This window comes from Falco rusticolus, chromosome 8 (assembly GCF_015220075.1).
Source record: "Falco rusticolus isolate bFalRus1 chromosome 8, bFalRus1.pri, whole genome shotgun sequence".
Taxonomy (NCBI): domain Eukaryota; kingdom Metazoa; phylum Chordata; class Aves; order Falconiformes; family Falconidae; genus Falco; species Falco rusticolus.
Window position 1 is genome coordinate 57,842,148 of NC_051194.1, and position 26,828 is coordinate 57,868,975.

The following is a 26,828-nucleotide window of genomic DNA, read 5'->3' on the forward strand; positions in this document are numbered from 1 at the left end:
GTAGCATGTGACAGACTGCTTGGAAATTATAATTTGTCAAATGGAGCAACTGAAAGTTCTGGCTGCTTGAGTACTAAAGAGAGTAAGGGTTCAGCATCTGGTACAAGTGATGCCATTTTCTAGGGCAAAAGGACCGTTACATTCAGTAAAGAACTGCTAATGGCCGAAGCAGCAACGTTTGAAGTCCTCCTCACACCATGCAACTATGAGCAACTTAAACCCTTCCTCTGGTCTCAGAAAAGAGCTCACATGCTACTCTGCTTCTGAAAAAACAAATGCTCCGTCATTAACTCTAGACTCAGTAGGATTAGGAAGCAGTTCCAGAGTAACCTTACCCTTCTTGTCACACTGATCATCCTCAAATTCAAGGCAAGTAACTGGGAGAAAGGGAACAAGAACATCATGTTTTAAATGTTTCTTTTCCTTTGCAAATTGTTTTTGTTAGCTAGGCAACATTGTTACCTACAGTAGTAAACAAAGCAACCGGTGGACATCTGGCAAAACAAGAAATAAGCGAATTTCATTTACAGAGCTTCGTTTGTGAGGGAACCGGGATGAATGCCTGCACAACACTTCTACAGAAGTATTCACCCATCCGTCCCAAGAAAGTTACCCATTCCTGCCATTAGGCATTTAACTGTTGATTTAATATAGAGCAACATTGAAATTCCACACTTCTCTTCATTTTCAACAGAAAAACAAAGACCATGCCTGCTAGCATCTGGCATACACTTCAATATTGTGCAAACATTAATCCATCTCATTCTCTAATTCAGCCAGTGACCTTAATACCAGTTCAGTTCTTAATCATCTGGCTCTATCAGCGCAGCTGGCATTCATTCTGCTTGACACAAGACCTAACCAATAAATAATAATAAAAACCCCTCTTAAACAATGCTTAACCCCAACTGCAACCTATTTATCTGCTAGATTTTATTTTCATGTGTACATAACACTCACAAGAACTGCAACAGCTAGAAGAGTCCCAGAATTAGTCCATTAAGGAAAGGGACTCTCCAGTGAGGAAAAAAAAAAACCTCCACGCTTATACCAGCACAGCACCAAAAACCTGCAGCTACAAAACGAAGAACTGCATGGGTTCAATCCCACTACATTTGCATTATATTGCCCAAATTCTGTGTGCTCCAGAGCTTTGCCTGCTCACCCATATGAGTACACAGAAAGTTTACTGGGCTGCTGCTGAAAATACCAGCAGCATAGAAGAGTAGTGACCATACCACGACAGCAAACGAGGTGGCACAACTAACAAGAATTATCTCAAGCTTTGCGAGAAGAGATGGGAGGCCTCCAACAGAGATCACTCATCAGCTTCCCCCTACTTCCCATGACTGTAAACCACAGAGAGTTTGAGATAAGAGCTTAAAACTAACTCCTTTAAAACCTCAGGGGGAAAAAAAACCTTCAAAAGAGCAGTTTATAATATTATAATGATACTCCTTTTGAAAGTCTACAATTTTGATTCACAAATCAGCTTGATATATCCTAAGGAGGGGTTATTCAAACAAAGTTATCTCACAACAAAAGCAACAAGCAAGAACCACTGAAAAAGAAGCTGCTATTAAAACCCCACTGCCCCAGAGCCATCCTCCTCTTCCTCCAGGGCAGAAAGAGTTCCTCTCTTTATGAAAGAATCATGAAGACTTCAAGGGGAAAAAAAAGTTTAGATAAGGAACATTTCCCTCGACAAGTTCTCCTAAAGACTTCCAAGGCAAAAATAGCTTCTCTTGTTTCTCTGACCTGAAGTTTATGAAGTTCCTCTTTTTCTTCTTTTTCCTTTGGGGGCAGTGGTGGTAGCTATAGAATTTTCTTGCTTCAAATAAATGAATTTACAGGTTGAATACCATGACATAAGTCTATTAAAACCAAGGGTAAGTGAACTTCAAAACTAATAATTTCATATTTCGATGGAAAGAAGTACTCCAATATTAGGACAGCAGCATCAGCACAGGACTAGCCTACTGTACAACAATTATTTTGAAGTGGACAAAAGCACTTATATATTCTTAACACAAAGCTAGCCATGAACAAACAGGCTTGCTAACATCACCCCCATAGTCTACCAGACATTACAGTAACATGTTGCAATCCTCACAAAAGTGGAGACCACGAACATCTGAAAGACAAGCACCGTTCCAGCTGGCAGACAGGCCACTTCATCTTCCCCGCCCGCACCTTCAGCTTTTCTTCTTCTAAAATAAGTTAACTTGTAGGAAAGAAATCTGATCAGCCCTTAAGTGACCTGGATCTGTAGTTGATCCTCACTGGAGTTAGGTGTTTGAATCCCTTGCCTCCCCGTTGCTAGGGCTGACAGTATGAAGAGTAATTCCCCCCAAAATCAAACTTTTCCCACTTCAGAGCGCAAGTCAAACCCAGTAACATAAATAATACGCACATGTAAAAATCCTTTACTCTTCTGCTTTGAAAGTTTTCTAACTTCAGCTTGTTCAAAAGTATTATTAACTAAGGTAGTTCGGAACAGATTTTCAAGAAATATCATACAAGCAGATGTTGCAACACCTGGGTGATAATTTCAAGTTGAATATGCCAACAAGGTACACTCTTTAAAGCTTCTACTTTATCTACAGACCTTAGGCAGGCCTCATATAGGAAGTACAAAGTCGAATAACTTACGCACACCACCAAACACACAGAATGCCAATGGTACAAGGGTGACAAGTTTCAACTCTTTCTGCAACTGGTTACACAGGGGGAAAAAACCCACGTTAAAATCAAGATTCCACCTGTGTCTCCATGATTATTCCAAAATCTAAGCATAGGATCCATAAGGAGTGTATCAATTTTGCATCAACTAAAAGCAGCAAAAGAGGAGTCTTGGCTGAACAGCATTTGTTGCAATCTTAAAGTACTAAAATACATTTGGCATGCTAATTGTAGTATCTCATCAAACATTTCTTCCTAAGAAATAATAGGAAAAAATAAATACAAATTCGTTTGAACTTGTGTTGGAAGAACACCAACAAGCAAGAGCTGAAACAGTGCGCAGATTACTTTTTTTTTCTTGATAGCAAAAGCCTAAATCACACTTCTCTAGAAAAAAAGGAGAAAGCGGCAGAGCACACCGTACCTGCTAACCCATAACACAAACCTGCAATGCCGCGACCAGCCTGTAGCCACATTGCTGGTCCCAGGGCGCATCTTCTGGAAAACAAGCCTCAAAGCTTACTTGCAGCAGATAAAATTCAACACTAGCACGTACAGGGGAAAAAAAAAACAACCTCTCTGGAACGCCTTAATGCTGCGTATCAGCAGTTACTGATTAACTGAAAGCGTCAGAAAAGCTTATCCCAGGCTGTGCTCCGTGTATGTGACTGTATGCTGTTAAAATGGAATTACAGTTTCAGCATATTGGCACAGGACAGGCATAAATAGTTGTATGAAATAACTCTCTGTTGTGGTTACCTCAAACTTTAACCAAGGTCAGACCACAATTTCCGTCAAGATTATTATAAGCCCACATGAATGTCTCTACATCAATAAAGTATTACAATCCTCAGTTACTAGGTCTAAATATTTGGCTTTGCTCCTTGTGCCTCAAACTCCAGGCATACTCCACTCGCAGCAGGACTTCTGAATCTGTAGTGGGCTGGCAGTACCGCGAACCCTCTCCAGCTCTCGCTTCCCCACAATAAACCACTCCAGCGCAAAACTAGGACATCCATCCTCTGCCGAACCTGCACCTTACAGACAGCTTCATCTTTCTAATTAAGAACTGCATTTTTAGAATAGCAGCAACTTACAGATCGTTTACCACTTTTATAAGCACTTAGAGCTCAAAGGCTACTATAATTACTAGTTAAATGTTTCAACACAGATACCTATTAAGGATTTGAAAAGCAGCTAAGAAGAAAGCACCCCATCTTGCAATGAAGCTCTGCAACCAGCATTTCTGGTTTAACGTGTCCCAGCCAACGATACTGTGATCCTTTCAGGTCCTTACAGAAAGCAGCTAGTCAGCTTTTGACTTCCATCCCACAACAAGGTTAATTTTCAAGTTTTTCTTGTATCCTAGGGATTCAGGAACCGAGAATTCCCAATCCGATTTTCATCTAGCACTAGGAACGCTTTGGCTAGAAAAAGGTTTGTACACAGCTATACAAGCTAATGTAAAGAGCATAGCTTCAGAGTTTATGCTGTGGGTTTTTTTAAAAGCATCACACTCTGTTTAAGTTCTCTTGTGACAGAAGAGGTTTATGATGGACAAAGTATTTACATCAGCATCCCCCTACTTGTCCAAAGCCAGCAGGCGTATTTCTGAGCACCATAACCCACCTCTAGAATCACAAAAGTCCTTCCAGAAGGGGAAAGCCCCAGCGCTGCGCAGCACTGGGCCACCCAGTGACCTATATAGAACAGCACTAGAGTTCAGCTTCCACTCCATAATTAAACAAGCTGCACTTGCCTCACTCAGCCGTTCCAGAGCACAAATCAATCAACCCAGAGAGAGCCTGTTGGTTCAGGAGGCACACAGCCCCACCTGCCCTCCTCACAGCTGCCAGGCAATGCCCTTACCATGCACTTCCAAGCCTGCCATACCCATTGCTGGTACAACCACCAGGTACCCCAGGGCAGCATCTCCCTCTCCTCAGGTGTAAGGGCCCTCGCACCCCACTGCCCCCCATCCACCGAGGCACACCTCTGCAGCAACCCCCCGCCGCCCAGCCCCTCGGGTGAGACAAGGAAGGGCACCTTTGTGGGGGGACCCATTGATGCTCTCGGAGCTGGACTGCATGTCCACGGTGGCTCTCCTGAGGCTGCTGAAATAAGCCCTGGACCTGGAGAAGCTGCTGCGGGGGGACCGCCCGTGGGGGCTGCCGAAGAGGGCCGCGGCGCTGTCCTTGCGGGCGAAGATGCCGCTGAAGAAGCGCAGCAGCCGGTGCTCGTGTGCGGCGGCGGGGCCCTCCCGCCCCAGCCGCTCCGAGAGCCGCTGCAGGTCGCTGTTATCCAGGGTCCGGTTCTTGCTCTTGCTCCGCTCCCAGCGCTCCAGCTGGGAGAGCGGGTCCGCCTGGCTCAGCACCTCGCCCACGTCCAGCGTGTTGCGCTTCTCGGGCGGCCCGGCGGCGGGCGGCGAGCCCCGCGCCCCGGCGTCCCGGCCCGGCGGCGGCCCGGGGAGGCAGCCCGAGCTGCTGTGCCGCCGCACCCGGCCCGCCGCCCGCGGCAGCTCCCCGCCGCCGGGCCAGTGCCTGAAGCTGAAGCTCCGCCGCAGCAGGCCCGGCTGCCGCCAGGGGCTCTGCCCCTGCTCCCCCGCCGGCGGCGCCTCGCCCCAGCGGCCTGCGGGCGGGCCCCGGGCCCCCGGCCCCCCGGCCTCCTCCCCGGGGCAGACGGCGGCTCCGGCCCCGCCGCAGGCGGCCGCCGGCTCCCCGCCGCCCCGCGGGCCGCCCAGGGCCAGCTCGGCCGGGCCGGGCTGCCCCGCTCTCCGCGGCACCTTGAGGCGGCCCAGCTCCAGCTGCCCGGTGCTGAGGGTCCTGAAGTTGCGGAAGCCGCAGGGGCTGGGGACTCGGTCCCGCTCCTCGCCCTCCTCCTCGCCCTCCTCCTCCTCCACCAGCAGCAGCCCGGCCCTGGTGAGGCTGGAGGAGCCCGGCGCCCGGCGCCCCCCGCGCCGGGGCCGCTCCGGGCCGGGATGGCCGCCCTCCGGCCCCAGCAGCTCCTTCTTCACCATGGTCACGGAGATGCGGTACACGGTTTTCCGCTGGGGGGTCCCCCGCTGCATCCTCTCCGGAGAGGAGGCGGCGGCCGGCGGCTCGCTGCTGTCCAGGAGATACATGTCCCTGGCGGCTGCTCTCCCCGCTTCAGGCAGCAGCATCCAGCCCGGGCATCGCGGCGCGCCCGCCGCCGGAGATGGAGGTGCCGGGAAGATGTGGGTTGCCGGAGCCGCGAATCGAAATGCAGAACCACAAACCGCTGCAACCCAACGATAACAGTAACAACGATGAAAAAAAAACAGTAATAATAGAGAAACCGCGCGGGGACTCCCCCGGCTGCAGGGTTAGGCGGCCCCCGCTTCAGCGGCGGCTCCGCTCCGGCACCGCTCCCCGCCGGCGGCCGGCGTCCATGGAAGCGCCATCCAGCCCTGCCGGCCCCCGCCGAGGAGACGTCGAGGGACGAGTTAAATCCATGCAGCAGCCGCATGCATCCTCCTGCGGATCCCAAAATGCATTGCTGGGCAGAAGCAGGGTCCGGTATTCACGGGATTAGAGCAGCAGCAGCCTTCAATTTCATTGTTTACAGCAAGGCTGCACGTTTGCGGATCCTGCGCCCTTTTTTTTTCCCCCTCCGCCGGGTAAATCCGATCAGTATCCGTCCCCAGGGCAGCGGAGCGGCGGGCAGCGGCAGCCCGCCGCCCCGGCTGGGCTGGAAGGGGGCCCGTTTGGAAACGAAAACGCCGCCGTTGCGGAGCGCAGCGGGTGCAGGAGCGCCCGGCCCCAGGCGCACGCCCCTGGGCGGGCAGCGCGGCGCAGCGCCGGGGCGGGCGGGCAGCGCTCGGCCGCGCAGCCGGGGCTCCCCCAAGCGCCGGACTGGAGCACCCGGCCGGGAGCGGGAGGGAGCGGCGAGCACGATGCGGGGGAGGGGGGGCGTGCGGCAGGCGCTGCAGGCCAGCGGGCCCACCCGGAAGCCCCTCACGCATCGCTGGTTTTCCTTCTCCCGCACCCACCCTCCTCAGCGGGGGGACGCTGCTACCCCTCGCCCTTGCCGGCTGCTGAGTCCCAGGGCTTACCCAGGCCCACGAAAGGGCAAAGTGCGCATTGCCCATGAACTTAACCCCACCTAAGCTCAGCCCGCTGTGCATCCCCCCCATCCTGGGTGCAGGGCAAATCGAGGGCAACACCACCTTCCTAACAACAAAGAGTCCAAACTACCCAGAACTGCTTTATTTTTTCATCTGTGACAACTGTGACTGTCCTTAATAAACGTCTTCTTAACCGTAATGCTTTGCACAGGTAAAAAGCCACATTACTCCTATGGTTACTTGTGCAAAAACCCTGACCCACCACACCCTTCACAACCACTGGTTCCAACAGAACCTGGCACTTCCACAAAACTGGAAGGCAGTGTCATACATGCTCCTTCCACACCCAGCTGGCCAATTCTGTAGCAGTACAGATGAGGAATGCTGAAGTAATTAACAACAAACAGATGCCCACACTAAAAAAAAAAAGTGGTAAGCCAGCCACGATGGCAGACACCAGAAGTTAAACAGTATTAGGAAGAAGGTTTCTAGGATTCCACGCATGATATGCTTTTAAAAGTCAAGCTTCAAAAACTACCTTCAACGGCCTTGTACGTCCCTTTCAAGGCTACAATCAAACATCTTTCACCAAAGCCAGCAAGGTTCAAAACCAGTAAACACCTCAAAATGAAGGAAGGTGAAAATGTATCTCAAGCAGAAGAGAACCTCAAAGCTATCAAGGCAACTCACTCCCAGGACGGATTCAAAAATCAGCCAGAAGAGAGCAGAAGACAAAAGCTTCTGCTTGGGTGTGCTCCCCAAACAAGCACCACCGTTCCAGACCACGAGACAGACGTGGCGCAAACGGGGCAGGACCTGCCCTCAGGAGCATTTCCAGGTGGGAGGTTGTGCTCTCACACCAGATGCACCCAAAACTAAAGGATGCTCTGGGTTTCAGCTACTAGATGTAACAGTTTATTGGTAATACTGGGATCCTGCTGCACATGCTGCAGATTGATTACCAGTTGGAACACGGTGAATTACTTACTTCTCTAAATCACTTCTCCAGATATGACAGATGCTGTTGTCTTTAACACTGAATAATTAACATTTATTATTCATTTCTGCTCCATTCGTCACTGGATAGATTTGAACACATACCATCAGTAGGCACTTGATCAAGACCAGCCCTAGAGAAACTGTCTTAAGTACAACCCAACACGAGCTGACGACCAGCCTGAAAAGAGTTTCCAGGTCCTTCTAGATGCCTGCTCACCACCATGGAAGGGCAGTAGATTTTTTCCATTTCTCTGACATCTAAAAGGCCGCTTCCAATATGGATTTCTAAAGGGGGGAAGGCCTCGTTATGAAAAATGGGGGTAATGAAAAATGGAGGAATAGTAATTTTAAAAGACACACGCTTTACCTAGTGCCCAGCGGTTAAAGCCCGGAGGCTCCAGCCGTGTAACCCGTGAGGCGCCGACATCTGCCTCTTGCCGCTCGCATCCCCCAGCCGGATCCGGGCCGCGCTTTCCAGCGCGCCGCTCGCAGCCAGCAGGCTCGTACCCGGAGTGGAATCGACCATTTTTCATCCTCCCGGGATGACAGACCCGTTCAGAGGAACCACTTTTAAGAGCAGACAAATAGCCGGCACATTCCTCCAGCCCTCCCCGCTGCACCCCCCCATCCCACAGCCCTCCCCCGCCTCCTGCCCGGCTCGCAGCCCCGGTCCCTGTGCCACGCCAGTCCCACCGGTGGTGGAAACACTTCCATCCATCAGCCCTGCGAGATGCTGCAACAGCTCTTCTACAGGTAGTAAATCAGCTCGCGCTGACTACTCATCGCATCTTACCACCCTGCAACTTCTTGGTAAGATTTCTGGTCTATGAGGCTTCTTGTAAGGCAATCGACTCTGCTGAGCTCTGAAGGCCATCATCTGCAGGTCCTCTCCTCCCTCTCCACCACCAGAGAAACTACACCAGCTTTAAGAAATCCATTGTTCGTTGGCCATGCAACATCGGTTTACTATCTCAAAGCAGGGACACAATACACAGAATGAGGGATTTCATCTTTAATATTCTGCAAGAGCTCCAAAATTACCAGGGAGGCCTCTGCAACACCTTAGCCCAAGGGATTCTGCCTGTGGGCCAAGCGCAGCATCCCTTCGCTGCGCCCACCTCCGCCGGGCTGGGATGCAGGCAGCCTGAGCAGCGCCAGCACGTCCCCTCCTGCCCCACCGCTCCACCTATGACGCAATTAGCACAGATCCGGTCCCAGAACAGGAGAAGTCCCTCAGGCCCTGGGACAAGCGCAGCCAGAAGCCACGGCGGCCAACCCAAACAAGTAATTTGGCATAAAGCCTACGCCGTGTGTCCTGAAGGGCCCTCGGCAGCAGCTCCCGGTTACCTTTCATTCTGCAGGCAGCTGGAAGCAGAGAGCACGACGCACGTGCACAGTAAACATAGGGCTTCTCCAAGGTGCCAGGTCCACCGACAGCACCTGATGGCAAGCATACGTACCCCTAATTCATCCCACCTAACTCAAAAGCTGTACTACCTTCTGCCAAGCACATGAAATACCCCCAAAGTATGTTTGCATGACATAGTCTTATTGTTCTTCCAAGATATTCACGCTGAAAAGCAGTACCGTGGAAATCCTCCATTCCACGTAGCCATTTGAAGGGTCGTATTTGCCACTTTTCATCCTACTGCCAAGGTCAAACCTAACTATACTACTCTGAGGACCTCCATCAGCCACAAAACCAAAGCTAAGTGCATTCTAGAGGCAACGTAAAGCCTTCTGAATACGTGGAATATATTTTTATTTTTCACACAGAAAGCTGGCTCTTCTTGCAACACTGCCAGCAAATTAGCTAAACCCAGCCTGATGACTTAAAATGCATAAACATTTTCCACACAGGAGAAGCACTCTGCTGTAATTTAGAGACTCACAATTTGCAGCAACAAAACCCAATCATTTGTTTTAATCAACACAGTGAAACACGGGTGTCTCCGATACATCTTTAAAAAGCTTCAAGCAATCTTCACATGGGCTTCTGCCTCACACAGCTTGTTTTACTTCAAATCTGCAGTGCTGCAGTACCAGCTGTGCCTGTAGCAAAACACTGTGCACTGCTAAAAGGAAGCCACAAATTCAATACTCCAGGTTAAAAAAAAAACAAAAAAAAAAAAACCCAAAAAAAAAAACAACCACATGACCAAAACCTAAGATGATCAGAAAAAGTGCAGGAGTCCTGCGTTCACCGATTCCCATCCTGAATGATATCCTTGAGTTGAGTTTCGCATCACTGCTGACCCAATTGCCACCACACAGTGCCGACTGCCGAACATGAGCCATGTTGGGAGAAGCGTTATTACTCTCCAACAACTGTAAAGCAAGTTCACTGTAAGCAACCAATATTCCTGGTACTGACTTTATAAAGCAAAAAAATGTTACAACATTAAAAGTGATGTAAAATAGGCTTTGCATTTTCTTTTCCCAAGAACTCTTTGCAAAAAGACTCTTGGATAATTCTTTAATTTCTTACTCTCAAATTCTTCTAAGAGTTTCACATGCCACCAGCAGATTCAGCACAATCACCATTCAAATATAAAAGCCCAGACAAGGAGAAACATATGCCTCGTATACACCGGTAGTATCTGAGCATTAACATTTTAATCCTGAGATGGCCTTGACAGTTCAGCCATTTTGCTGAAACATTTAGGGGTGCACAAATCTTGCAATGCTGCTTGTTTATATTCCCATCTTTTGCGTTTTATTGGACAACTTCTAGTCATTCAAATCTTTACTGCTCTCACTGCCTTTTTTTTTTTTTTTTTTAAGAAAAGCAGATCTAAATTTTACTGCAGATTAAACTCTAGACACACAGTATCATTGCAAGTAGCTGTTTGAAAAATTGATCGTGGAAAACAAAATTAGGTCACCTGAAAAATTTTTAGAGTAATTCAGAAGCTATTACACTTTTCTCTTCTAGAGATACTGAGCTCCATCCGCTGTTTGTCATTACAGATCAATGTTCAACGTGGAAACAAAAGAAGGCATCTGGACGAGAACAACATCATGCTGGAGGGTACCAGCAATGCAGAGACTGAACTCAAGATCTCTCTCGAGCCACGGGGTTTGCATTAAGCCACTGATCTGTGTTCTTCTGTCACTATGCACTTGTCCGTTAAAACAGGCCTGAATTCACTGTAGGCAATTCTTTACTAAGAACAGAGACATCTCACAACAATACAGAGAGCAGGAGCTACCAGCGAGAAGTCAGCATTTGCTATCAATAATGACCTTACTGTCAGCACAATGAAATCACATTCCTGTCCTAAAAACACTGGATGCTGAGCAGGAAAGCGAATAAGGGTGATGGGATGTGTAGCAAAAATGCAACTCAATCATTTGTCTTTCTCTCACCAGGAGAGAAAGAAAATGTTTGCACATCTGTACGAAGCAATGAGGTTGCAGCAATCCCGTTCAAAGCCTGTAACACTTAAATACGCCTCTTACCCATTGCAGAGATCCCCAGAGGGGGGGTCGCAGGATACCAGGCATCAGCTTCACCTGGTTAACCGCTTCAAAAAAGGCCAATAGAGAGCCAACATGGAGCATTACAGAAGCTCTCGCTTACACGCAAGAAGCACATATCCTGGAAAGCTACAGCTGTTCTTAGGCAAAGGTCTTGGCACCTGAACAGAAATCCTACCAACTGCAACAGCAGCTCCTTGCAAAAACTCAGAACGCTTTTGGACTTCAAAAGGTTGCCATCGCTAGTCCAGGAAGGTGACGTGTCTTATTGCCGGGCCTATTACACCATACAGGATAATACTGTTTACAATTCTTTTCCTTTTAATTTCTAAATGCCGATTTTAGTACTTCTTTTCATATAGTTTATACTGACGACGTACGTCATAGCCTAAAAGACTCATGCTTCATGAGAACATATTATTTTATAATATAAATACAATAATGAAACATCTTTGACTCCTGACTCATACCCATTCACTAAAGATAAGTGAAGGAGAAATGGGAGGGGAAGAAAAAGAAAGAGTTAAATCATTTATGATCTTCTTTTACCATGATACATGCTAAAGATCCTGGTTTTAAAAAATTCTCTTAATGGACAGCTTCCAGCAAATTCCAAATTGCATATAATTCGATGCCCAAATGTGGCAGATTTCATCACTGCAATGTACTTAGAAGAGCAGAACAAAAAACATTTTTTAAAGGGGAGAAAGCACAAAGTCTTCAGGTTTTGCGCATGACTAAGATTATCCTTCTGATTGCTGCCCTCAAGCTGCTGGAGCCATTATAATTAATATATTTTGCCTACCCATCTGCTTCTCTTCTGCTTAAAAACAAAACAAACCACCTGACTACAGCTGGATTTCTACTGAATAAAATAGGATACTCCTAAGTTATCTTCTCACTGAACAACAGGCATCCAGAGAATTAAGTCTGCAAGATTCATCTTCCCATTTCAAATACAGGGGTTTTTTAGATCACATCATCTGACAGAAGAGTTGCAGCCTTCTGCCACTATAGAACTTAACTGAAGGAGCAGAGACCACAAAAATAAAATAAGCCACAGAAACTACATTTCTTTCCCTTCATTAATACTTTGAGCTAAGACAGGATAGCATGCAGCACCCCTGTCCTGATAGCTACACTGTGAACCTTCACAGTGGTAAATCTGCCCGCTGAAGGTGGCACAATTAACTTGGTTTATAATTCTGTCATTTCCTCAAGGTCTTCAGTATGGAATGGCCAATATTAAAGCTGTCCACGTTCCGTGCTCTGCCCTATCACAGTATTTCAGCTTGTGGGGTAGCAAAAAGTCACACAGGCTTGTCAGCAGACTCCAGGAAAAGGCTGTAAGTGGACCAGACTACCGTATAAAACCAAACCAAATCACTACAGTACTTCATATACAAACATTACATGTTAAAACTGAGGCAGCAGGCAGTCACGTGGTAGATCATCATCCTGAGGCACTCCTCACAGCTGCTAGAAGTTCTCCCTGCCCCGGCAGAACGCTCCTTTGCAGAAGGGTTACCTCTCTTTGCAGCCCTGTGCAGTCAACTTGCCCAACGATCCCAAAACTCAGCTTGCACTTCAATCCAAGCTGCCAACATATACCATCGATCCATCAGGATAACCTCAGGAATATGAATTCTCTAACTTTTAATTTGCTTCTACGTAGGCTGCCAATATAACCTGTATGATACCCGCTCCCGGTCCTTTTCATCTCCCAAGACAGAACACCTCAGATGTGGAAGAGCAGCAGCGAGGCACCCTGGCCATCTGATGGATGTGCAGAGAAGGATGAGCTGATACACCCTGGAAGAACCACTCCTGTCACCTGGATGCCCTTTCAGCTACTGGTAGGCAAAACTTCCAAGAATAAACTAGAAGAAAAGTCATCTTTCTACACACCCGGTGTTCCCTTAGGAGACTGTTAACAATAATCAGTGTTCATATACAACGTCACTTCAGAATCCCATTTGAAGTACAGAGCTAATGAATTTAAGAGCTGTGTTTGTCTCTATAAGAAAGAGTACAATTTTCAAAAAAATCCTTACCTCATTTTGGATATTACTCTTTTTTTCTGAAAGGTAAGCGCTTTTTAAATCAGACTATCACACATTTCTTTCAATCCCTCCTCCTGTGCACAATAAAATATTCTGACAGGCAGCATGAATACACAGTTCCAGTCCCTCAAACTCAGGATTGCAACTTCTGCTTATTACATACGGTGTTTCAGTATCTCACGAAGCAGGAAGATTTCCAGATGCCTGCTAGCTATCCTGTGTTAATTATTTTTAGGCAGGCCGCTTTTCACCTCAAATCATTTACATAATTTAAGAGACTGCACTGCAGTGAGGGAAAAAAAAAAAACCACAACTATCAGAACTCAAGAAACCACTTTCGGCTAAACTTTCCTATCACAAATATTGGAAGCATGTGAATTGTCACTAATGACAATCTAATTGAGTAAAGAGTCACATTACCATCTACATGAAGCCTAGTCAGACTTAAAGTGCTATGAATTCAGAGGCTTAAGTTTTTTTAGGAACACGTGCTCCTCTGAAAGCATGACCTTTGAACCATCGGTGTAAGAAAGAGGGATACGCTGACACCTGTTCCTGACACAGCCGTCTATTCACTGAGCAGCGCAAGAGCTAGTGGCTACACTTCGGACTAGTGACAGAAATGTTAATGTTTTAATCAGGTATGCAATATTTCTCTCCAAAATTAAGTGCCATAACATGCAGCATATATTTGACTCCTGATTTTTTAACCGTAGGCAAGAAAACGAAGAAAGCGAAGAACAGGAATATAGTGGGGACTATAGTCTGGTCTCATCTATAGGTAGATAACAGGTGAACTCTCAGCTGGGTGTTTGTACTACAGGTATTGTTCTGGATACAGCTATTCCATATTCTCCAGTTGAACATACCTCAGGGAAGAGGGGGTTGTGATGCAGTTGCAACTTTACACTCCCATTTACCGCTTTAGAAAGGGAGTGCTGTTTTTCACTCAGACACAAACCTATTCCAGAACTATATGTCTCTCTACAGTTATCTCTCTAGACTACACATAGCTTTATCTCTCTCTGCAGTTACATACACCATATATATTGTGTATTTTGTATGTATATACCAAGTGCATCTGCATGCTGGCTTATGACTTTGTACCGAATTACACAAGCATGCCTTCTGGTTCAGGACAAAAGCAGATGGATGGGAATGGCTCAGAGCTCTAACCCTCCAGATACTGTATTCAATAAACCACCTATTTATTACAGGACTTGCATTCAGAGGTCTGCCTGCTGCCATTCTGTAACTAAACAAAGCACGGCATTTGTAAAAGCTTTTAACATTTGCAAAAACTTTTTAAAGCTTTCAGAAACATAGTAAAGGTAATGTGATGTGAAATCCATTTGGGTAGTAGCATTTTCAAACCACACCAGAGCTAAGAAGCCAAAAACCTTTGGCAAATACAAAGATTGTGGTTTGGGGCAGGTACTTTTCGGAAAACTACATGCTGACCCAAGGGGCACTGAAGTACATACAACAGGGTGGCAAAACAAACGATGCAAATCAGCAAATGTAAACAGGTTTGATTCATATGCAGCTTGCTAAAGTCTTTATTGACCCAGCAGCTGCATCTTGCACACCTACCTTAATCTTTACAGCTCTGACAGTTTTGCAGCTCTAGCCTGGTTCTGCCCTTCATAAATTCCCTTGAACAAGCCTTTCTCTTGTCCACCACAGCCCCCTTTTCTTTGGCTTCAGCAAGTTACACAACATGGTATGAATATCTGTGTCAAGTACAGGATAACTTACATTTCTGTCTGTAGCACATGGATCTCAGTGTGCTCCATGCACAGCCACCAAAAAGAATGGAACTACTGCTGTGCATTTGAAAGAAGGAAGAAGATAAGGGAAGGCTAGAATTAGACCAGAAAATAATTCTTAAGAAATCCACCCAGTGACAGATAATAGTTGCTTGTATGTACAAGCTGGCTAATTATAGACCTGAGAGTCTGTCAGTGTTGACTCATCAAAAATAATGCAGGACATAGGAAGTTTAAAGCCAGGGAGGAGGGAGCAGGACAGGGACACCCACAAAAAAAGAAGAAAAAACCTGTAGCTAGCTTGGGCTTGTAGGGGGCCATCCACCAGGCACTCCGTAGGAGCACAGGCACACCATGACCATGTTCCTTCCGGCCCCGCTCTACCAAGGGGCTGCTGCCAGGCAGGGGGCTGCCAGTGCTTACAACCACACGAGCGGCAGCAGGCAGCAGCAGCAGGCTCGTAGCCACCCTCTCAGCACACAGCCCTCAGGCCTCTATCTCCGTGTGCCCCGGGTGTGAGAACACTGCCCACTGCTCTCCCCTATCAGCCTTCTCAACAGTGCAGCAAGATTAGAGGCGAGAAACAAACCACGTTACAAGCATCTGCCCACGCTGCAATAATCTCCTCTGACACAGGAGACCACATATCACGCACCACAGATTTTTCTGTGACTCTCTAAGAGGCCACGGGATGAATTCTGCACACCTTTTCAGGCACTGACGTATCTCAATACAGTGGAAAATTTTCAAGTCCTTACGACACCAAAAGTGAAACAACATGAGAGTGCAGCCAAGGAAGCTGGAGGGGCTCGACGGCTTTCCTCCAGGTTTGCAGGACTGTTACTCCGGTGATGGGTGGCAGGAGGCCGAGATCTGAAACATACATTTAGATCGGCTGAAAAATGCTATTAAATACCAGCATCCCAGTACCTTCAACAGAATTCTGTATGCTCAGTCTGTTTCTAAGTAATAGAGAAACGTACTACTTGCATGCAAGATTAAAACCTGCAGAATGGTATTTTCCATTGATGAAAGACATTTCTGACAGTAACTTTAAAAATATCTGTATATCTCAGTGCAGCCTGTCAATACACAAATTCTCCCCTATAGATACTCCGTTTCACATGCTATTTTTAACGCCACACTGCTGGTAAGAAGCACTACGATGGACAATCTGGCTATTATGAAAGCCTACCAAAGAGTTTTCATGTAGAAGACTCAACTTCAACCACTTCAGAAGATCTGCCTGAAACAGAAGCACTTAATAACTTCGAGACCGTCAGGAAACGCAGCTCTATCTATGAATTTTGATTAGGCTAGTTCTGAAAGGATAAGCTAATTCCTGAAGCAAGCCCTTTCACCATACACAAGACTATAAAACATGCCATTTCCTCCCTGTCCTCCACTTCTGCTCTTGCCCTCCCCCATTATTCAAATGGTTTCCACGCCATTTCATTAACAGGATAAAAAAATTAACATAATTTTCTAACACGCAAAAAAATAAGGGGGGGAGGGGGTTTGGAAAATTCACTTCCTTGCTTTTGCTGTTTTAGCTCCAAAGCTAAGCAAGCCCAGCTGCTCAGGAAATACCATTGTAATGAACACATTATTGAACATGGAAGAATCAATCGAGATTTCTGTCAAAAATGTCACATGCTGCAAACAGGCCAGAAATCAAACGGCTCTTACGAAATACTTCCCAGCCATCTTTTACAACTCCACCTTTTAAAATTCAGGCACATAATCAAAATTACTTAAAAAAACCCGAAACAAACACCACACACATAAATAACTGAATTAGAGTAATTTCAGTAGGAAGCCAGGAGCTACTCTTCATTACTAGCACCTGACATAACACTGCTGTTTTATAGGGTACTGCATTTACTCTAGATCAAACGAGGGAGAAAAAGTTGTAGCTAAAAATCAGTTCCTTTCAAATAGCAAAGACTATTCGTTTTGTGGCTGGTTTCATCTTGGATTCTTTTTACTGACACATTTGTTGACAACATGCAGAAGGCATTAACTATTTTAAAGGGCAACTTCAGCCTGTTTTGTTATAAATACTTTAATACTGTGGAGGTTTCTCTTATGCAGCTGACAGTGATGAACAACTTCATGATGCCAAAGTTCCTACAGCTGCTAGGGGCTCTCCACTACAGCAACAATGAAGAAATTTCCCAGAATACCCATGCTTTTTATCTGGAAACTTCGTCATTCAATGTGACAAATACTTTCATCAATCTTAAGAGGGGAAAGCTAAGGGCAGATACACCATTTACAGCTACCTAATAGCATGTTAGAAGACAGAACAGGACCCTTCTTGGAGGCGCACACCAAAAGCACAAGGCACGAAAAGCAGCAAGCGAAATACCAATTAGATACAGGCAGAAAACAAAAAAAAAAAAAAAAAAACAAAACACCAAACAACAGCAAAACACCACCACATTTCACCATCGTGGTAGCCATAGATCTGAATAGGTGGCCCAGACAAGTTGAGAAGCCTCCATGCTCCAAGGTGGCCCTGCTTACCATGGGGGCTAGGCTCAGGAACTCCAGAAGTCCCTTCCAAGTGCTCCCATTCTGTGACTAAAACACCAGGTTTCACATGTCCCAGTGCAACAGATTGTCTTGCTTATGGTTTCACTTACGATTTTCATAATGCTGTGCCACTCTGAGGTAAACATTTCTAGCAAGTCTGTTCTTCCTTGCATAAGCAGATGGAACATAACTGCCTATTCAGCTCCTTTTCCAGGCAAATCACTGGGATTCGTACTAATTTCCTCAAAAGAGCCTTTTGGTGGCCTTCGAAATCCTACAGTTCAGATCTTGCAACACAAAGAAAGGTACTGTGACACTGAAATTGTTCTTGCAAGTTATATATTCCTCCATTACTAAGCTGAAATAACAACATTTTGCTGAGTTTTCTGTTTTTCTTTCAACTATGTTGACTGCATTGCATTATTATGTCATGGAATTTAGTTCTAGGATATTTCACTTGACAGCACTTGAAGCTTTTTATTTGTTTAGTATCTTGTGTGGTTAGCTACTCAACTGTTCCCAGAAGTTCCAACTCCTCCAAAAACTGTATACCTCCACAGGAAAAAGAAAAACTAGTGCATCATGAAAAATGAACCACCAACCCACAGAGTACGAACAGAAAAACACCCTCAAGCACCTACCCCTTTCTCACCCCAGCATCAAGACAGAAAGTTCTCCACGAAAACAGAATACCAGAGCCTTTTCTGCCCTCTGTTCCTCCACTGCTCCCCAAAACGTTTTGCTTATACAGCGTTTTCTGCAAGCTACCACTAACTTCACATTGATAGAGGCAGAGCCAGCCCTTAAACTGCACCACACATCGATGGCTCCTCTAGTTGCTTATGAGATGTTAAACTTACCTAAATCCACAGAAACACCCAAGTTAGCAGTCAGTAATTTTTTTTCTTCCATAGAACACATGTGTTTAAAAGCAGACATCCATTTTCTAATGACAGAAGCTTGATGAACCAACAAAGAATAGCTTATAAAAGGACAATTTCTAAATATATCCTATGATATGTGAATCCCTTAAAAAGCAATAAAAGCAAAGTCTCTACACGGACCATTGAAAAGCCTCATGAGAAGCAGAGTATCCCACACACCTGGACAAGGAAGTCAAATAATCCTGTCAACACAGGCATTCCTTAACTATTCCACAGCTTGAGAAGCTGAGAAAGCATTTCTTTTCCTGTTTTTATGAGAGCTTTTATGTTTAGACATCAAAGGTGAATTTCCAGTGAGATCTAAAACACTATAATAATAGAAGAAACACTACTGAAATACCGCACACGTACATTAACCCACAGAAAATCTTACATACTGAATTGCTGTCATGTTAGAAAGCCACCCTGGGCTCCAACAAGCACGCCTGCCAATAAGCAGTAACAAATGCCAATTAAGCAATAGAATCCTAATCGTTGCTATGACCAGGTAGGATATGACAACTCAGAAGTTATTTCATTTAAAGGTCTTCAATTTCTTAAAGAAAGGTAACACAGAATCATTATTCAGAGAAATTCTCTTCTGTGCTTTCACTCGGGAGACGGGGTCTGACAGTGCAATGGAGAGCATCTGCACCTTCACCCACAACAGCTTGTTTTACCAGCAGCACCCCAAGGAAAGCCCAAGAGATGCACAGGCAGCTCTGCATTATCACCCTTGGATATTTCAGCATAAACTTCCACAACTATGCACTTTCAGACTTCTATTCAGGACAACAGATCCCGGGGGTTCTGTTGCTAAATAATTTACGTACTACACTTGACTACGCTGAGGACAGCTCAGGATATACTTCAGCTATGTTTTGCTCTACAACAGAGTTGTGTTACAGTAAGCACACAGACAAAGAAAGCCATTCCATCACGTTAGTTCTCTTGATGCAAATGTGAGCTTTCAAATCCATCCAGCAACATCAAGCATTCAGAAGAGTTCAGGTTGTGCAGCACATTCCTCATCAGGTCAAGGAGAGCACACTCAGCTCCTGGTTTTCAGTTTCTGCACAAACACAGGATTAAAGGTCAGTCACTCACCTTGAGCTACACCTCTACTCCAACACCAGTTACCCCAGCTTATTCCAGTGTCACATTAAATATTGGTATTAAACCTGCTAATTTTGGCTGCTTTGGTTATTCTTCTAAACTGACTTCTCTGTAGAAGAAATTATGACTTTTAACACCGCTTTTCAAGTTAAAAGTATTTAAATTAATCACTCTTTCTCTGAAAAGTAAACTTTATTTCTAGAATACCTTAATTCTGCCTCAAACTGAAATACAGCCAGAATGGTTTTTACACTGCTGCCTGTAACTCTCGACACAGAGTAGAGAGAGGTAAAAGCTGATGACTCAAACCCTTTGGTGAAAAAAACAGAGTGCCACATGCACACACTGTCTCGTTGCGCTTGAACCATGACCTTCAGGCTTGCTTCCTTCATCACAATCGTCATCTGTAACACCCAGGTAGCATTTGTGCTAAATGAATCTTCTAAAGGTACAGGGAGACTAGCTTAAACAAGGAAACGACTTGTACTAAGACAGCTCCTAGCTATCAGCAATATGATCAGAAAGAGGATGGAAGGTCATTTTAACCAAGAATTTATTGTGCAGACTGCTTGAGCATTTCCAGCTGCAGTGTATTTTCCTTGTCCTGGCTCTGAAAACTTTGTAGAAGCTTCACACCTGGATCTAGACAACAAGGTTAAGGTGAGTTGGGCACAACTTGAAGCAAAGGTCAGCCTTACACAAGTACTTGCCATTCCTCCACCTGTCACTGATCAGATACGATGCCCCTTTTCCCATTATCCCTACATGTGCAGCCAGGAAAGGTACAACTCAATCTGAAAAGAAAAAGCAAATGCTCCAGAACCACAGGTATATTCATGGTTACTTAGTGAGCATGTAACTACTGAATGATGCCCATACTCCCAGTGAACGCCAGTTTATTCTGCCTTGCCCACTGGTTGCCACGACATTTCTACCAAGCTTGTTCCTACTTTCTAGAGGACTGAGTTGCAGAGAACCAGCCTTCAGCCATGAGTGAGGCTAATGACCAAGGTCTACAAATAGTTGGCTTTTCACTTGCACAACTGCATCACATCTTTCTACAATGAGACAAGCTTTGACAGGTCCAGAAGACAGAGACAATGCTAACTCTGTCTTGGTGCTCTATCCTCAGAGTCACCTGGGAACATTCAGAACTTTGCTATCAGTGTTGTGCAGCGGGTAACAGATGCTGCAATGCAGGCAGTGCAAAGAAGCCACACTAGGTACCTCAGTATCTGCACACCTGTAAATCTAACAGGGCACATCTCAATGCCTCATATTCTGAGCCCTTAACAGACAGCTTAAGTAAAAAGAAATCCCAGGATTCAAAAGCAAGATTCCTTAAACAAATAAGGTTCACGTGCAGCTGAAAAAAGGAAATAACAGCAAGAACCAAAGTTCAGTGCTGGACAGTCAGTCTGAGAAGAACCCTTTAATTATCACTAGCATTAAACCAAGCTTACTGCATATGCAGTAAGCCAGACTTCCATGTTTTGTTTTGTATTGTTTTTCAGCTACTTTGAAGTCAAGCTATTCCTAGCATGAGCAGCTTCCAGATCTAACTTTGGCCACAGGGGGAAGTGCACCTTTTTTTTTTTTTCCTCCAATTCCCAAATGTGCAAGTTTAATCCCACATCAGCCTAAGCTCACATTTATATTAGTGATACTAGTAAGCATTCTGACTTCTACTAAAAAAAGCTAGCCATCTAGCTTCATCAGTACCTCAAAACACTGCCCCCACTGTATATTTGAAGGCTGATCATACAAATTGTTGCATGAGGATGATGCTACCTGTATATTCTTCCTTTTAACTTGCATTTATAACCCAGACAGAGGTTTGAGTAAGTATCTTGTAAAAGCAAAGAATTCCAGGAAAAACTTCAATATTCTGCTGCTCCTGCTTTGAACTATTTTTTTAACTTGAAGTCACAGCATTTGCTAACGGTCCAGATTACTTAGCAGAAATTAACTTTTGTCTTAGAGTCTCTCAAGTTATGACCTCGGCACAGAACAAGCTGGTGAACTTGAGTCCTGAAGGTCCTGGCAAGTACAAGAAAATAAAGCGAACACAGGTTTTGAAGCTCAAGATTAAAAGGCTGCTTTTAAATTAAGATTAGTAATAACAGATGAAAGCTGAAAAGATAACATGTTTGTCTTCCTGAGTAGAGAGAATGTGATATGTCAAAAATTCATTCAAAAATTCAAGTCTTGTCCACCTTGAAAAACAATGACTGGCTGTATTTTCCCTTCCTTTCTTATCAGGAAAGGATTTTCAAGTATGCTCCTTCAACTTTTACTATGGCTTTTATGTCCAAGTTAAATAGTTTGCTCTAGGCATTTGTGAAACCAAATACCAACAGGTAATGACTGCAAGGAAATTCTTAATTGGATGATTTATACCCTCTTGACTCTAAGAACAATTTTGTAGAAATGTTAAATCATACATGCTTGCTTGCAGCGATTCCCTTTTTTTAGGATACAGCAGAAGTTCCCAGAGGGATACCTTACAACACCCTAACTAGATAGTCAGAAGTTTAGCATATAGACACTAAGCGTTATTTCACCAGGGAATGCCACAAACAGTCCCAAGTAAACACTCAGTATCCACTTCTAAACCAAACATGCAGCCTGCTACTCTCCGCGTCTTACGGAGTCACCCATGCTAATCTCAAACTGCACTGCCCATCTCCAGTAATACTTAAGAGATGACACCCTTTTATGAATATGTGTACTATATAAAGCAATTTTAATAGCAGATACTGTAAAACATGTTAGAAGTAACTCCATTACAACAACCTGAGACACATCTCAGCCAAGACTGCCTGCGCGCTTCTTACCCACCGCATTCTAAGAGTCACACAAATCACCACAGGAGGTGAATAAAGCAAACTGGTATGGCTTTGCATCCGCGTTGACCGAGTTAATGTAACCCAGTTGTGAGCAATACGTTCTCTTAATGCTTATTCAGTACTGAATGACCATCTTGTCACAGGGTACTGTATGATAATTAAGACAAATATTATTAAGTCCCAAATCGGGGTTGTATGCGCAGCCAGAATGGGCAAGCACTGCTGAAACTCCCCTGTTCCCCTCCCTAACGTTAAGCATCTGGAAAAAAGAAGTCCTCAAAAAAGGATTTCTGAGGGCGAGGCGGTGGGGGGAACCACCACCACTGTTCACTGGTTCATTGAAAGACAGATGAATTGGGTAAGCTGGTTTGAAGGTTTGTCAGTTTCTTATATTTGGCCACTTTTAAGATATTTGGTTTCTCAATTAACTTGTAAAGTTGTCAATTTTATACAATCAGAACACTCTCGAATAGCATTTAAGACCCAAATGCCATAACAAAGGTTATCAGGTAGATGTATATTTAAAAGCACATTTTACCAAATAAAGAAGGGCTTTTTCATTGAACTACGAAGTGATCTGAAATTCAGTGATTTTGGAGCATCATTTAATTAAGCAGTAGAAGACACAGATCTTCTGAAGAAATACCGACTTCCAGAACATACGTGGTTTGCCGAACAAATGGTATTAATAATTTTGACCTCCTCAGTACAAAGATTAAAAAAAAAGCCCTCATAACTCTGATAGCCCTTAGTTAGTCATTTCCCATGCAAGTAATTTTCATAACAGCCAAGGAATAGCAAATATATCCCAGTCAAAGTGAACTTAGTCCATACTGTCTGCTAGCTCCTTCATAAAGACCCATCAGATTGACTGGCTATTTCTCTAAAATGTGGACACTTGAAAGCTGGAAAAGGATGACAAAGATGTCTTGTCAAAGAGAGCTAAAAACAAAGGTGCTTAATGCCCTACTGGCACCCTTTTGTCTAGGTAATACAAGGCAATATATTACGTTTGAAACATTCACTGCAAATCAGTGATCATACACCCTAGTCTGAAGTAACTGGCCTTTCTTAATACCCTGGGAAGAAGAATTAATTCTATTCAAAACTACCCGACAAGAACGAAAAAGCACATGTTCCTGTCTTGAAAAACCTGTCCCTTCTCATTGTTCACTGAAATTGGGAAGCTAACAGCATGAGGAATTTACTCAGGAGAGAAACTCCTTGAGGTGCTAGTTTGGTAGGACAGCAATGGCCGAGTTTGGTCTTAAGAGTCTCTCAAGTTCTGACTTGTGAGGCGTTCCAACCATTTTTAGGATTTTTTGGAAGCGACTACGATTCTGGTTTTATGTATTCATCTTCAGCAATCTAGTAGTAAGAAAAATAACAGTCAAAAAAAAAAAAGCAGTGAGAATACAGAACGCTACCAACTGCACCTTGGTAAAAACTACTTTGGTGCAAAACTCATTTACCCACATCACAGTTTCTCTGGTAGTTTCTTCAACAGCTATAGTGTGCTTAATGTGAAGAACCTTCAGTAAGCCTATCTTTGCAATCAATATCAAAGATTATCGTTACATGTTCACAAGAGGGTAAGAACCAAAAAGGAACCGGCTTATCTAACATTTGGATTTTACACCCAGGTTAGTGACTTCGGTTCCTCTGACTGGACACTACCTAAACAGGCTCAAGGGCATAAAACCCATGACAGATTCATCAGAACTCAAAAAGCTGCCAGCGAGGTTACCCAAACCACACAATGCATCTGCCATCTTATCATGAACTTGGCTGGGAGTAAAGGGTGGAAATCACGTTGAAGGCAGCTACTCACCTGCAACATTTAATGTGGGGTCTAGAGTGCCTAGGGCCAGCCAGCTACCTCAATTTCACACCACCAGCAAAATCAAAGCAACTCCGTGCTGCAAGACACATATTCTGCTCAGCAAAAGATGGAGAGACAAAGCTACCCAGAGTAGGTGCCAATGTATCAGGTGGGCAAAGACTGGCCCTCGGCAACCGAGGGACAGCAACAAATGAGGGGACGTTCAGCCACGGTGAGAGCCCACTAGTATGAGGAAATACTGGGAGATCAAGCTACAGCTTCTGCAAAACATTTGACTGAATTTGGAAGGCCTCAGTTTCAAATAGTCTAAACAGATGTGTGGGGTTATAGTCACACACAGAGCATTAAGACTTTGCTTTCACCACGTATCTGTCACCTTTTACACTCAGTTGACAGACAAGGCTGTTCCTGGAGCAACTGGGAAGAACACACCTGATCTCCCTAGCAGAAAAGGCTGTGCAATCACCAGGCAACCTTTCCTTCCTTGCCTCCAACTACTCTCACAGGAGATGAGGATCACATTTAAAGTCAGGAAAACAGACAGAGACAGCTACCTTAGCAATCCTTCAGTGTCAACGCCAACAGCTCAGACCAAGTCCCCTGTAACTTATGCAAAAGCATTACTGACTGCTTTCTTGGGCCAGGTGCACCTCATGTGGGTTTCATCCATCCCTCAAATCTCAGTTTTCATATATATATATATATATATATATAATATATATATATATATATATATATTCTTGTTTATGCACAGGAGTTTAAACAATAGAGCAGAAAACCTACCTGAAGAAACTTTCCGCTTCGCAGACTTGCAAAACACCAGGGGTGAGGAGAGAGCTAAGGAGGGCTAGAGAATACTTCCAGAAAGTTATGTCAAATGCAAGTAATGTTTTTTTTCCAGCTGCAGGTCACAAACATGGTATGTTTCACACAAGTTTTAAAACACTTGGTCTGACCTTGCTTTGTGCAGGAAGCTAAACTAGATGACCTCCTGCGGTCCCTTCTAACCCGAATGTTCCTATGATGCCATGATGCACAAGTGAAGGTTTTAAACAGATCAAATACAGTTTTGCTATTTTAAGTTTCATATCAAGTGAAAACCCCTCAAAAATTCTGAATATTTATATCATGAAAGGAAAACTCACATCTGCTCCCTTCTTAACATGCTGCACGGTAGAACAAATGGTGTGATGCTCCATTAAAGAAAAAAAGTCAGCCACTCTGCAGATGCTTTCCAAGTACATGCAAACCCAGAAAGATCACCTCACAACAAGTCAACGGTCGATACTGCCTATATACACGTACTTATCCTGGCAAAAGGGTATCTCACTACTTCAGTGTTCACATTACATAGAAACAGCAGTAATTTACTATCTATTTACTATATACTATCCTATTTTGCTCCTCTTGCTTCATCCCCTTCGTGTTTGAAGACAAAATGCATTCCATGTTTTTCCCACCTAGCTATTCTCCAACAAAAGATTCTTGGACATAAGTGGCTCAAAAATGTTTTCTCCCCTGCTTCTGGATCGACATGTTAAATTCCAGTATATTGTACTTCAGTTCATTGCCTCTTACGGCAAAAGGTTGCTGCACTATGAAGTACCTTCTCAACCGACTTGGTGGTTACCGTCCTAGCACTTACAAAGTACTAGCAGAAAGGCCAAAGCGCAATGAATACTCTGCTATTGAACCACTGAGGCTAAATCCAGTCCCCTTGCATCTACGACTGATGCCTTTTCTAAAAAAAATACCCTCGAGCACCCTATTCTTCAGTAAATTCAAGAATATGTGCATTACAGCAGATGAACAAATCCTAGAGAATAAAGCAATTCAAGAGAGATTTGCACCACTCCTAAAAAGCACACACATCTGATGAAGGTTCAAGCCGAAGAGAACAAAAAAACAGACTAATCTTAACATATGAATGTTACGTGGGGAAAAAAAATATCTCTTTAAAGCCATGGTGATATTGCGACACCACCTATTTAAGTAATCGAAAATGACTAAGCCTAAATCATATTTTATTTTGGAATACCATTTACAGAAGGGAAGAACCATGTCCAGAATAACATTCTTAAAAGACACTGAACCGTCTTCTTTAAATATGTTGGAAGCAAAAACAAACAGCGGCTCAGTACCAGAACTAAAGAGGCTTTACATCAAACAGTAGATATTACTGTGTGGAATTAGAGGTCACTCAGTCATATGCTCCCCATGTGAAAGGCTGCTAGGTTGAGCTCCCATTACCTCCCAGCGAGAAAAGTGCTGAGAAAGGAAGAATTGCCGCACCCTTACCTTTGGAAATGCAGTATCAAGTGTTTTGGCTATAGGTAACGTTTTACCCCAAAACCTTTCCAATTTGCATGGAGATACTTCTCTCCCCCTCTTGCTTCCCTCTCTGTGCCTGATCTCTCTCCCTTTCCCACTGGAAAACAGCAGCATTAAACCAGGAGCTCTAAAGCAGGGACGCCACACCTGG

At 44.6% G+C, this 26,828-nt stretch overlaps 1 protein-coding gene across 9 annotated transcripts in view; it reads right to left on the minus strand.

The window, feature by feature from the left end:
* Positions 1 to 26,828, minus strand: part of AGAP1 (ArfGAP with GTPase domain, ankyrin repeat and PH domain 1) — a 382,678-nt gene that overhangs the window by 291,858 nt on the left and 63,992 nt on the right. Inside the window, exon 1 of one of the 9 annotated variants that reach the window (XM_037397851.1) lies at positions 4,729 to 6,454. The exons of the other annotated variants lie outside the window; for them this stretch is intronic. Coding sequence (XP_037253748.1) covers positions 4,729 to 5,842 — 1,114 coding nt within the window. The 5' untranslated portion in view covers positions 5,843 to 6,454. Of the gene's footprint in view, positions 1 to 4,728; positions 6,455 to 26,828 lie in introns of those variants that run through there. 9 annotated transcript variants of the gene reach the window in all.